The 13,820-nt window shown below is 41.5% G+C and overlaps 1 protein-coding gene across 8 annotated transcripts in view; it reads left to right on the top strand.

The window, feature by feature from the left end:
- The window catches only part of LOC143285519 (b(0,+)-type amino acid transporter 1-like), an 89,586-nt gene extending 76,380 nt beyond the window's left edge, over nucleotides 1–13,206 (top strand). For all 8 annotated transcript variants that reach the window (XM_076592862.1, XM_076592870.1, XM_076592865.1 and 5 more), the window contains exons 9-15: nucleotides 97–141; nucleotides 1,267–1,390; nucleotides 2,267–2,370; nucleotides 2,937–3,033; nucleotides 3,566–3,715; nucleotides 5,369–5,537; nucleotides 8,387–13,206. In XM_076592862.1, coding sequence (XP_076448977.1) covers nucleotides 97–141; nucleotides 1,267–1,390; nucleotides 2,267–2,370; nucleotides 2,937–3,033; nucleotides 3,566–3,715; nucleotides 5,369–5,537; nucleotides 8,387–8,454 — 757 coding nt within the window. In that variant the 3' untranslated portion in view covers nucleotides 8,455–13,206. The remainder of the gene's footprint in view (nucleotides 1–96; nucleotides 142–1,266; nucleotides 1,391–2,266; nucleotides 2,371–2,936; nucleotides 3,034–3,565; nucleotides 3,716–5,368; nucleotides 5,538–8,386) is intronic.
- Nucleotides 13,207–13,820: the final 614 nt, after the last annotated feature.

The raw sequence follows: 13,820 nt of genomic DNA on the forward strand, positions 1-13,820 counted from the left end.
AAAATAGACTGACTTGATTGAATTGCTGACAAATAGAATTAACATGTTTGACTTGATTGAATTGCTAACAAATAGAATTAACATGTTCTGTTACAGGAATAATTTGAACTATGCAACAGAAGAGCTGCAAAACCCTTTTGTGTGAGTATTGATTGAATTGCCCGATCACATTCACACAGAGAGACAGACGCATGCACTCGAACACACGCGTATGCACACACATGCGCACACACAGCATGTTTCCTTTTGTTACAGTTAGCCAGTATAGGAAGGTTGCAAAATGGTTAAAACGTTCATCTGCCAATACTGAGAGTCAGTGAGGGTCTGAGTTCAAACCTCACTCTTGCCCTTTTTCCCAAGTTTGACTGGAAAATCAGAGTGTCAAGTCATTCAGATGAGACGATAAACTGAGGTCCTATGTGCAGCACGCACTTGGTGCACTGAAAAAGAACCCATGGCAATGAGAGTGTTGTCCTCTGGCAAAATTATGTAGCAGAAATCCACTGTGATAGGTACACAGATATATTTGTATGCACTCAAGGCCTAAGCATGTTTGGTGGTGCTGCTGGTCAGGCATCTGCCTAGCAGATGTGGATGTGGTGTAGTGTATATGGATTTGTCCAAAAGTAGTGATGCCTCCTTGAGAAACTGGAACTGAAAGCCTGTGAATTCGTTGGAGGGGTAGGGTGTTGCTCAAGCCAAGAAAAGGGGGATAGTAAAAGACAAAAAGTGAACAGTTTTCCTGTGGAGAAAGTTGAGGTGTCCCACAGCAATGCTGAACCTTGCTGATACTGCACCATGTGGCTCAGTGGCCAGCACATCTTCAGACCTGGGTTCACCACACAGCTGTCTTCTACAGCTTGGTTCATTCTGTGAAGAGATAGATACCTCAGGAGAAATGGAGGCTCTGTTTGGACAGCATAGGATTTCCTAGCTCACCCGTCTGTATCGCTCAGTGAACACTCCTCTCTTAACTCTCTGAAAGGAACGGCATTGAATAAGGGGCATGTCTTTTTCTGCCCATGAATGTTGGACTGACCTTGGTGTCGAGTCTATCAGGTGTCTCAGTAGGAGTTCCTTTGGGTTATTTCTGTATTCATTTTTATTGTATCATTGTAATGCTCACTGTTGGTGTGACTTTTGCATGTGTACCATTACACATTCTGAACATGAATATTGATGCAATATATATATTGATACAACTTATATTTTGATACATGTATATTGATAAACATGAATATTGATACCTAATATAAACTTGGACAGGAATCTGCCCCGTTCCATCATGATTGGGATTCCCCTGGTGACGATCTGCTACCTGCTGACCAACATCTCTTACCTGACTGTCATGTCCAAGGAAACCTTGCTTCAGTCCCCTGCTGTGGCTGCTGTGAGTACTGCTAGGTCATTTGATGTGCAAACCACTGTAGTACAAGCCCCTGCTCATTGTTTGGTCTTTAGTTCCAGTTTTTTTGGGGTTTTTTTTTTTTCCTCTCTTTTCTTCACAGTTACTCTGCCTGTTGTTTTTCTCTCTGGTCTGTTTAAGGATTTTTTCTTTTTTTTGTTTATTTTATTAAATATTCTTATTGTACTCTGGGTTTGGACCCTCTAATGTGCGATCATGCAAAAAAAAAGTGATAGATTTGTAACTGAAAAGTGGATAGACGTAGTTAGACACAACAGTTTTAATAATTTGATTGTACACAGACATCCAGAATGCATGTGTGCAATATTGCACACACTTTGAATGCACAGAGCTAAAAAGTAGCAGCAACACAGTGTTTCATAAACTGTGGATTGCTTGTTGGTCTCAGAGTGGACATGTTGCAAGAGAATAAAAAGCTGTAGAGAAAGGTTGCCAACAGTGATGTGAAGAAAGGTAGCCAACAGTGATGTGTTGTTGGTCAGTGTGGACATGTCTTGAAGAAAGAGGATCAAAAGCTGTAGAGAAAGGTTGCCAGCAATGGTGCAGAGAAAGGTTGCCAACAGCGATGTGTAGAAAGGTTGCCAAAAATGATGTAGAGAAAGGTTGCCAGCAGTGATGTACAGAAAGGTTGCCAGCAGTGATGTACAGAAAGGTTTCCAGCAGTGATGTAGAGAAAGGTTGCCAGCAGTGATGTACAGAAAGGTTTCCAGCAGTGATGTAGAGAAAGGTTGCCAGCAGTGATGTACAGAAAGGTTTCCAGCAGTGATGTAGAGAAAGGTTGCCAGCAGTGATGTACAGAAAGGTTTCCAGCAGTGATGTGTTGTTGCATGGTGTGTCCAGACGTGGGGTGCTCAGGTGCTGGGGTCCTTTTCCTTCATCATCCCCCTGGTGGTGACGCTGTCCACCTTCGGCGCTGCCAACGGATCCTGCTTCTCTGGCTGCAGGTCAGTCTGGTCACCTCTCACATCTGGTTAAAATTCTGATTTTCACGTTTGAAAGTGGGGGAAAATGAGACATCTTGTATGTGTGTGCATGTGTGTTACTGGTTTGTCCAAGGCTTGTTTGAAAGGAAGTTATCCATCCTTTTTGGTTCAGAAGAACCAGGAACAAAACGTTCAGGAATGATACGTTGAACCTGTAAACAGCCTTCTTATCTGTATGTAAATGTGACCAGACCGGTGTTGGAAGGAGCAGGAAAAAGTATGAAGGTCTGGACAGTTGGTGTCAGTGTGTGCCAGTGATGGACGAAGGCTCATAACCTGTTGCTGTCCTTTATTTTATATGGTTTACATATACAAAGTTTACATGCATTTTTTATAAGTATTAATGTAAGAAGATTACAGTTTGTATGTGGAATGTCAACTGTTTTCCCTTTTTTTTTTCTTTTTTTTTTCTTTTTTCACTTGTCATATTTCAGAATTGGTTTTATCAGTGAATATTTTCTCTAACCTATAGTCATTCTTCATTGACTGTTGTGGAGTGTGTTGATGGCTATTTCTGTGCTGTACAGACTGATGTACGTGGCAGCCCGTGAGCGCCACATGCCGGAGGTGTTGTCGTACGTTCACATCAAGAACTACACCCCTCTTCCCAGCGTCGTCTTCTCTGTGAGTCAGCATGTTTTCTACAGTGCAGGACCGGACTTTTGTAGACTTAAGGAAACATGGGATCCGTAATAACAGGGTGAACAGTTGTCTTACATATTAAGTCCCTCTTGTGTACATGGGAATCACTGCATGTAATGCAGAAAATCAAGATTTTCAAAAATGGTTGGAGCTCTTTTTGTTGCTGTTGTTTTTTTTTTCAAATTCCCTTTCTTCTTTTCTTGGTTGGTAGGTTGTTGATAATACTACCTATGTGTGGAATGTGTTTGAATGAGTGTTTGTGTCTGTCTGTTGTGGGTTTTTTTTTTATGGGTAGACATGGAGGAGTCAGGAGCAAGAAGGCTGTGTTGTGTCTGGTGATGGTGATTTCTCCTCGAAAGCAGCCTGAATTGGACATTGACAAATCTGTTGAGATAAAAACAAAAACAAAACAAGATGTGATGCATTTATACAAAGACATAGATGTATTTGATGAAACAACCAAAAGCCCAAGTGGCAGAGAAGTGTGCAGACAGTGATGGTGTGTGGTGTGCAGACCCTGATGGCCATCCTGCTGATCATCCCCGGCAACATCTTCAGCCTCATTGACATCTTCAGCTTCACTGCCTGGCTTTTCTATGGTGCTACCATGGCCTGTGTCCTGGTCCTTCGACGTACACGCCCCAATGAACCTCGGCCATACAGGGTGAGTCTCCAGCTTGGCTTCCGCATATGTGGTGTAGTGGTCAATGGTTTCTGTCTGGTGTTCCTAGGTCAGTCCTGTTTCATGGTGATTAGACTCCAGCTGACACTACGCTGTTCACTGAAAAGGGTATCAGATGTAAAAGAACCCACAGCTGCTATGCATTAGGAACACACATGAATACATGAATGGAATGGTTACCAATGATACTGATCCAGGTGGCGAAAAAGGTGTGTAACTACTGTAAATGTTTGCGCAAACCTTGTCAGCTCATGGTCTGGCAAGTCTTATTTGCATCTGCTCTTGTCACTGCGACACACACTGCTACATTTTAGATTTTGAGGACAGAAAAAAAAAATTCAGATAATTTAAATATGGACATAACCTGGCATCAAGATACTGGTTTCTGTATGTTACCTGAAGATTGAAAAAAAAAAAAAGAAAAAAGTTGTGATGTGTCCCTTCTTTTGTTATTTATTTATTTATCCCTTTTCCTCAGTATTCTGCCTTGGACACTTTATGGTGTCCATTGCTTTGCTATATGATGTCCAGTGCTTTGCTTTCTGTCACTGTGAGCCATGTTCAATAAAATGTGACATCAGTCCAGTTTTCATCACTTGTTTCAGTCTTTCAGTATATTGTACATCTTTTTAAACAACTGTACAATACTACCATGATTCAGCAAAACCAGATTCTAACTATACAGATTAGCATACAGAAGTTATATAATCCATGTGGGGGAAAATAGATATTAGACATTTTAAAGAAAATGATTTTAAAATGGTGTTATTGATTGACTTTGTTTTTTTAATAGATATTGATTGACTTTGTTTTTTTGATAGATGTTGGTCCAGTTTGAGTTAATACTACCAGTATGTTAAGTGTACTTCTCACGCTGTTCAAGTCTTGTTTTACTTTGTGACATCAAAGATCTTTCTGTCACAATACCTCGTTTTGCACAGGACTGCTGGTGTTAAAGGTACTTGTCCTGCTATTTAAGTCATGTTTGACTTTGTGACTACATTCACTCACTCCGGAGAAAGGGCCCTGACTGGGGCCCTACTGTTCACAACCGTTTCAGACGAAGGACCCTGAACTGGGCCTTAGATAGTTTTGAATTTTGGAGTGGCACAGAATTTCCATAATGATGTGAGCTAAGAATATCTTAACTGACCTTTCCACTCTCCACTGGGACCAGTAAATGCAGTGTGTTTTGCTGTGCTCATGAGCAGGAGAGTTATTTTAGTGGTGACAGGTTCACGTCAACAGTGCCTGTCAACAGTGGCGTCTGACCCTGTTTCATCTCAGTCACAAGGCAGACAACAGAATTTGACGAATGGGCCCTATTGTGGCTACATAGCATTCTAAAAGTCATCAGTGTGTGCAGATTTCAAACAAAAAGATATAGATGCGTTCATCATCTCACTGTATGATAGCATAAGAAGGGAGGAAGTTTTGTGTTTTGTGCCCAACTAACTCACTATGTTACTAAACAGTTTGGAAGTTTTCAGTTCATGAATTCTGACATTTGTTTTTTTGGTGATTATGTTTCTTTCCCATACAAATGGGACGTCTGTGGGGAAAGTCAGGGGAGCTACCTGGCAGTACTGAATTTAAGGTAATTCTGTCACTGACAGTATCTCTTGTTTTGCACAGGTACCCACAGTGATCCCAATAATGATGCTGTTTTTCTCCACCTACCTGGTGTTGGCGCCCATCATCAACAACCCACGCATTGAATTCCTGTACGCTGCGCTCTTTGTGCTCAGTGGAATGGTTTTCTATGTTCCCTTCATTGCCTACAGACTGCAGCTGACCTTTCTAAGTAAGAACTGCATTTTTCTGTCTTTCTCCTTTGTTCATCTCTCTGTATCTCTCAGTTTATGTGGTCTTGGCTTTCAGTGAGAACAAAGACTGGGAGCAAGGAAAAGTGGCAATGTAGAATTTTGGTTATGATCTGATATTATGTAGAAACAAAAGAAAAATATAAAGAAGCATGCACATGCTTATGTTCCCAACAGTCAACATTTGGCACAACGTTCCTAATGCTGGTCATTTGGCACCATTTCAGTGGCATCACCCTCATGCTGCTCATTTCAAGTGTCCCATACACAGGTACACCTCCATCCATCTGCCAGTCTCAGCTTTCCACAGGGAACTATTAATGCTAGGTCTCCAGGAAGCCACACACAAGAAGAAACCCTGTACTGCTGCAGAGTCACTTGAGCCAAACTACATCAACATCCCCTTCAGTGTGAAGATGCCACCAAATCCCCACATACTAAGTCCCCCCATGAAGACCTTGACAGGAACTCACCAAACAAGGAAGTGGAGGGGGTCGAAACTGAGGTCACCATGAGAGTAGGGCATGAAAAGGACACAGAACATGGGAAAAATATTTCTGTGTTGATGATGAATGAAGATAATGACAGCGGAGGTCCTTTTTTGATTTGGGACTACAGTGACAAGGTTGTACTCTTCACTTCCTTTCATTATGCACACTGCAAGGGAATTTGAGCAACACTACCCCCAAAGACGCATCCATGAAGTGGGTGATCCTCAGCTGTGTGACTAGTCCCAGTATTCCCTCTTGAGCCCACAGATTTCTTTAACTCCTGGTCAGCTGTGAGGTGAAAAAAGCAACCACCTATGTGTCTGCTTTGGCTTGAACCTGCATCATCCAAATCATCTAAGTTTGCTACTTCGTACACTGTATTGAGGCTGTTGTATCTTATTTGGATTAGTGACCCTGGTTGTACATCTGTTTATTTAGTTAAAAAAAGAAATCTTCATTTAGTTTTTGCATTTACATTGTTCATGTACACATAAACATAAAAAAAAGATTTGAAAAAGAAAGAAAAACATGGAAGAAAAGTATATGCATCTAGAAATAGGCATTCGTGTATCATTCTACATTTGCTTCTCACATTTCCTGATACAGAACTTCAGGGCTATATGATTGTTCACAAGGGTCTAACAGATGTATCATTGTTGCCTGTTCACAGGTGTCTCACAGATGTTTTATTGGCGGCTGTTAGATCTGCCTTCAGATGTGTTATTGGCGGCTGTTAGATCTGCCTTCAGATGTGTTATTGGCGGCTGTTAGAGTGTAAGGAGTTCAGGGCCTAAACACTTGACTGAAGGGGGCTTCTTCTCTGAAGACCTTGTACTGTCCAGCTGTCCCTAGAGTTTCTTATCACTGCCTTCAGATGTGTTAGTGGTGGCTGTTAAATCTGCCTTCAGATGTGTTATTGCTGGCTGTTAGATCTGCCTTCAGATGTGTTATTGCTGGCTGTTAGATCTGCCTTCAGATGTGTTATTGCTGGCTGTTAGATCTGCCTTCAGATGTGTTCTTCAGATGTGTTATTGCTGGCTGTTAGATCTGCCTTCAGATATGTTATTGCTGGCTGTTAGATCTGCCTTCAGATGTGTTATTGCTGGCTGTTAGATCTGCCTTCAGATATGTTATTGCTGGCTGTTAGATCTGCCTTCAGATGTGTTCTTCAGATATGTTATTGCTGGCTGTTAGATCTGCCTTCAGATGTGTTAGTGCTGGCTGTTAGATCTGCATTCAGATGTGTTATTGCTGGCTGTTAGATCTGCCTTCAGGTGTGTTAGTGCTGGCTGTTGGATCTGCCTTCAGGTGTGTTAGTGCTGGCTGTTGGATCTGCCTTCAGATGTGTTATTGCTGGCTGTTAGATCTGCCTTCAGGTGTGTTAGTGCTGGCTGTTGGATCTGCCTTCAGATGTGTTAGTGCTGGCTGTTAGATCTGCCTTCAGATGTGTTATTGCTGGCTGTTAGATCTGCCTTCAGATGTGTTCTTCAGATGTGTTATTGCTGGCTGTTAGATCTGCCTTCAGATGTGTTATTGCTGGCTGTTAGATCTGCCTTCAGATGTGTTAGTGCTGGCTGTTAGATCTGCCTTCAGATGTGTTAGTGCTGGCTGTTAGATCTGCCTTCAGATGTGTTATTGCTGGCTGTTAGATCTGCCTTCAGGTGTGTTAGTGCTGGCTGTTGGATCTGCCTTCAGATGTGTTAGTGCTGGCTGTTAAATCTGCCTTCAGATGTGTTAGTGCTGGCTGTTGGATCTGCCTTCAGATGTGTTATTGCTGGCTGTTAGATCTGCCTTCAGATGTGTTATTGCTGGCTGTTAGATCTGCCTTCAGATGTGTTATTGCTGGCTGTTAGATCTGCCTTCAGATGTGTTATTGGCGGCTGTTAGATCTGCCTTCAGGTGTGTTATTGCTGGCTGTTAGATCTGCCTTCAGGTGTGTTATTGCTGGCTGTTAGATCTGCCTTCAGATGTGTTATTGGCGGCTGTTAGATCTGCCTTCAGGTGTGTTATTGCTGGCTGTTAGATCTGCCTTCAGGTGTGTTGTTGCTGGCTGTTAGATCTGCCTTCAGATGTGTTATTGCTGGCTGTTAGATCTGCCTTCAGATGTGTTATTGCTGGCTGTTAGATCTGCCTTCAGGTGTGTTATTGCTGGCTGTTAGATCTGCCTTCAGATGTGTTATTGCTGGCTGTTAGATCTGCCTTCAGATGTGTTATTGCTGGCTGTTAGATCTGCCTTCAGATGTGTTATTGCTGGCTGTTAGATCTGCCTTCAGATGTGTTATTGCTGGCTGTTAGATCTGCCTTCAGATGTGTTATTGCTGGCTGCATTGTGTGTGCAGATCCCCTGGTGACCTTCATCCAGAAGGCCTTGCAGGTAGCACCCAGCGCCTACTTACCTCCGGAATAAGTCCGCCCACCTTGGCTCCAGTCATAAGTGACGCCAGTCTCCACCTCCTCTTCACTCCAGTGGCGCTGTCAGTCATCAGTTTGGATAGTATTATCTCCCATGACATTTAGGTTTCTTTTGTGGGACTTTTCACTATGCAGAAATATCACAGTTGGCATTCTCATGACAGCTCATGGAGCGGAATCCACCCAGAGCAAAAGTGTCTGCTTTGGAGAATGTTTTAAGGCTAATATATCCAAAATGAACATTTTGTCATTGTGTGTTTGTGTACGTATGTTGTATTGTGAATTGAAAATGAGCATTTTGTCCTTTTGAGTATGTGTGCTGGGAATGTTTGATATGAAATTGACATCTTTCAGACTACAATTATAGCACAGTCATTTGGTAATCAAAGCAAACGTTCCCCAGATGCAGTCACATTATCTTTCTTTTATTTATTGTCATGGTCACATTATCTGTTATTCACAGAACCATTGATTGTCATTGTCACTTTGTGTTGAAAGGACAGGAACAGAAGTGGGGATTAAAGCGTGTGGGTGGTTGTGGGTGGATTCCACTCATGCATCATGCATCATCTCCAGCAACAGTCAGTTACAATCGTTTTCTGTCCCTTCGCCCCAGCCACTAGCAGGTGTCTGTTGTACAGTTCACATCATATGTGTGTTTGGGAAAGATGTGTTGATGGTTGGACATGGATAGTGTGCACAACATTAAGGGTTATCTCCCTGTTGACACTGACAGTGAGGTTGGCCTTGTGGTATGGTGAAGATGTGTGAGGGGTTGGATTGTGAATCCCAGTCACCTGGGTACAGGGTAGTGCTGCGACCTGGCTGCAAACTGCTGACATGTACCTGCTGACCTGTGTGGGCACTGCTCCTGTGGCTGAGGTGCCTTCAGCCAGTGCTGCAGTCACACCACACTGCTCTGTCCTGCAGGCACAGGTAGCGGTCAGTGGTGGATCCATGAAGCATGTGCAGGCCACTGCAGTGGAACATTGCCCAAGGTGGAACCTGGAAGAGCAGTGATGGCAGTTGTCTTCATGTCCTCAGCTTCCTTCTTTCTGTAGATGTAGTGGTGTAGGATTCGGGGTTAAGGACCTGTCCTGTATAAATGCAGTAGGTGTATTAGTTGCTGCCCTGCCCAGTATGCCCTCTGACATGTAGGCTAGCAGACAGGTGTAGTGTTCAGTCGCAATTCACGTTGTGACAGTCGACTGACAATCATCTAGAATGGTCAGTGTATAGGAGTGGCTGAAAACTGCCCTAGTCTCACCAGGACTACCAACCTTTCCCTGTCAGCCAACCAAACTAGTGGAAAAATATAGGTAGTGTTTTGTATGGGGAAAGAAAAAGTGCTGTGTGTTGGCACCTCTGTTGTGTTAGTCTGAAACGAAGATACATGTTCCAGCCCTTAGCGTCTTGGTGTTGTCACACCTCCTTTTGCCTTGTCATCACAGCAGGTTATTCACCACCACACACAGGATACCAGCAGCAGACATTTGGTGCAGACCAATCTGCAGGCGATGAAATCAGTGCCAGGAAGTTTGGTTCTGTCACATGCACAACACTTCAGTATCAGCTGGTCCAGTGTCCTCAGAAATGGTCCGGAAATGAGGGCCAAGACATTGAGTTTCATTTTGTACTTACGTAACACATACAGTCTTGTGGTGAATTTCACCATTTAAACAATTAAAAATGTGGGTGCACACATATGCTTACAGTATACATAATCAAAGATGCATCTCATAGATTGGTTTATGTAACAGGCATGCAGAAAGCTAGTATTGAAAAATAGGGACTATGACGGCAAACTCGTTTTTGCTGTAAAAAGTTAGTCATTTGAACATCATGGCAGCATTTGGGAGAAGGAAGTAAAATAGCTATAGAACATGGGTTGTATATGTGATTTTTTTTCTTTATTTACATACTATTTCTGTGCTACTACTTTGCCATAAAGTGAAGTATTGATTGTCAAATTTTTTCAATGTAAAAAGGATCAAAGTTCTTTTATTCAAACAACTGTAACGTTGCCTTTTTTTCTTTAAGTATTTAACTGATGAATTTTGGGGGGTTGAAGTGTTGACAGTGTGTGTGTGTGTGTGTTTCTCCCCCAAAATGTGAATGCAGCTGGCCAGGATATTAATAACATTAGATTGTGGTGGTTGAAAGACCGAGAGTGAACTTGTTCTGTTTGTGAAGTATGGAAGTGGACGAGTGTATGTTTGTGTGTGTACAGTGAATAACATGTGGACCTGGTTATTGGGAAAAAAACTGAACAATTCTTGTGATGCTCATAAGGCCATATTGCCTCACATTGGCCCAGTACCATCTCATATTTAGTTTCTCCATGTATACTGATGGCACCGCATTGGCGATAGCAAGTTTGGTAAAGCCAGTTAAAAAGATGATTAAACATCTTTTTTCATAGTTATGGCATGTATCTCATGGGTGTAGATTGCTTCGATCCTATCCCCACATTCAGCAGGCAAAATTCGGACAATTTTAGTATTTTAAATGACCTGGACCATTTTTTTCCTATTTGAAAAAACAAGAAAAAAAGAAATCAATAACCAAGTTTGGTTTGAGAGATCAAATGTGTGTGTGTGTGTGTACTGTTTCAGTGAACTCTGATGCAGCTACATTGTTGTATATAGATCTCTTTTCAGTTTGCTGTGATCAGTTGGTGTTTATTCTTCTATTTACAGGGTGTATTGCAAGCTGTGTAAACACATTGTTAATTTTTAGAGTGATGGTGAAGCGTGCTGATCCCATTGATAAGTGTGTACAGTTTACTAAAGCATGCATTTTCCACTCATCCATGTGTATTTCTTGGCTTCATGTAGTGTGATCATAAGACCATTGGGCAAATGAGGAGTGCCAATGCCATATTTATTTTGTGGACTGTGACAAAGCAACACTTATCTTAAATGCAAGTACAAAATCAGCTTTCATACATGTTCCCCCCTCTTTGTGATTGCGATAACAGCTTTATTTGCAGTACATTGGGAAAGAGTCTGGGTGTGATCGCGATCACTTCTCAGATCATGATGTTAACACTTCATCCCTTTTTAGGTTTTGTTCCATTCTCGGGGTCCTTCTGAACAGTTATCATTCAGTTCCATAACTCATTGTGCTCCCAGAACCTTGTTTAGTCCTGTACCCCACCATCCCCTTGTCCCTGTTGGAGAGTGAGGTCATGACTTCAGAAACTGTGATATTGTTTGTGGGATTGAGTGACTAACATTTCCTGTTGAAAATGATGAAGCCTCTTGTGAAACCCAGTGAATGGTGCCGGTGATCCAGGTGAAGACCAGTCTTTGTTGTGGGGATTGTCGCCTGTTGCCAGACAGGGTGTTTGCACAAAGTGTTGTTCAATGAGGGGTTTCATCACTACATTTGTTGGTTGTGGATGTTTCTCGTGTTTTGTTAAGGACTCTTATGATCAGTGGGTTTGTGTTCACCCCAAGCTATATTTGAAATCAGAGCATGATACACAGACTCAACATGCATTCAATTGTGAGACTCAACATGCATTTGATGATTGTATTGAGACTCAACATGCATTCGATTCTGAGACTCAACATGCATTCGATAATCATATTGAGACTCAACATGCATTCGATTCTGAGACTCAACATGCATTCCAGAGTTTGTTTAGAGCCATCTATATGAACACAAGATGGTACATATGCAATTACAGTGGAATCCACCTGAACAAAGAACAAAATTTTTGGCAATTCTTTGTATAAGAGTGCCTGGTCTCAGCCATGAAGAAGAGCTTCTGCCATATTATAAATTATTTTTATTGAAAATTATTATTTTCAAACAGAAATTCAATAATGCAGCATTTGTTGTGAAAACAAAAAAATCAAAGCAGCCTTGCCTTGACATGTTGTGTGAGGTACTTTGAAAGATGAAAACAGGGTGATTGAATTGACTTCTTTGGAAGTCTTCAGTGTGAAAGGTGCTTTACCAACAGGTTGTTTGGCTGAATAGCAAGTGTCCACAAAGAAAGGGGACAAAAACACGGGCCACATGGCAGGGTTCCACTGTAATTGACATAAACACACTGCACTGCCTGCTTCAGCAACAGGGTTCAGCCAAGGTAGTGTGGATCTTTTGTGTTTCATGGGACAAGTCCAAGAGACTGATCTCCATCCTTTTTTTTTTTCAAGATTTGTTTCTTCTGTCAGTTTAGAGCAAAGCTGAATTAGAGCAGTATGTTTCTGTGTGCGAGTGGGGTGTTGTCTTTATGTTGAGAGTTAACAGCTGAGGTGGATGCACCACATTGTGTACAGGATTACATTAAAAAAAAAAAAAGAACACTTGACGAAGATGCCAAATTAAGTCATAGATGGGGCTACATAATCATCCACATTTCTTTACCTTATTTTCTCTTACCCCTCCCCAGGTTTAAACAGGCCTAAGTGATATAGCGTATTTTGAAACATTCAAGGATATAAAGAAAAGTTTTGAAAGATGACGATGAAATGGGCTTAAGAATGGCTTCTTTTTTCTTTTTCACCAAAAGGGTATCTCATGAGGGGAAGAGAAATATCTTTGGATGAAATGATGCAGCAAACTTCCACTTCAAAACCAGTATTTGTATGAATGTCTGAACACTGTAGTTGGAGTCAGCAGTAAAAGCTATTCTATATGCCAAACTTGTGTTGGAGAAGAAAAAAAATTGTGGGAAGCTGGATATGACAAACTTGAAATAATATCAAAATATAGTAAAGTGTTGGTTTTTTTTTAAATAAACCAAAGAAGCCTCTTGCCAAACCTCTTATTTCTTAAAATATGCTCTTTTTTTTCACAGAAAAGATTTGTTGCTCCTTGACATGACATTGCACAAGTTTCCAGTGGGCAATTTGTGTTTGTCAGCAGACAATATCTCTGGACTCCTGGAGGTAGCATGTCCGCCTTTGGAACAAATCTTTTCTTCAGTATTTTCATCATTAATATAATAAAGTAGTTTATCAGCTCCAGGTGTATTACTGACTCTACGTTTCCTGTCACAGATAACCCATTTGACTCCAGTCATGAGAAAATGTGCAATCATGTCATGTATTTATGGGTTTGGGGAGTGACACAATGATCTCGTCTTGTTTTGATGCTTTTTTCCTGGTGGTGTCTCCTGTTACTGTCAGTTATGTGCTGTATTTTGCTTTGATTCTATTACAGATCTATATATATATATATATAGTTTGAAAGTATTGATAATGCTTTTTGTACAGTACTGAGTGGTAAATAACCATACCAACTATCGCAACTTTGAAGTGGTCATATCTTTTGAGCATAGAGAATTAAGTTGTAGTTTGATGATGATGTGTGAAGTACATGCTCATTAAAAAAGCTTGAATAAAG

The sequence above is a fragment of the Babylonia areolata genome, chromosome 9, assembly GCF_041734735.1.
Source record: "Babylonia areolata isolate BAREFJ2019XMU chromosome 9, ASM4173473v1, whole genome shotgun sequence".
NCBI lineage: Eukaryota > Metazoa > Mollusca > Gastropoda > Neogastropoda > Buccinidae > Babylonia > Babylonia areolata.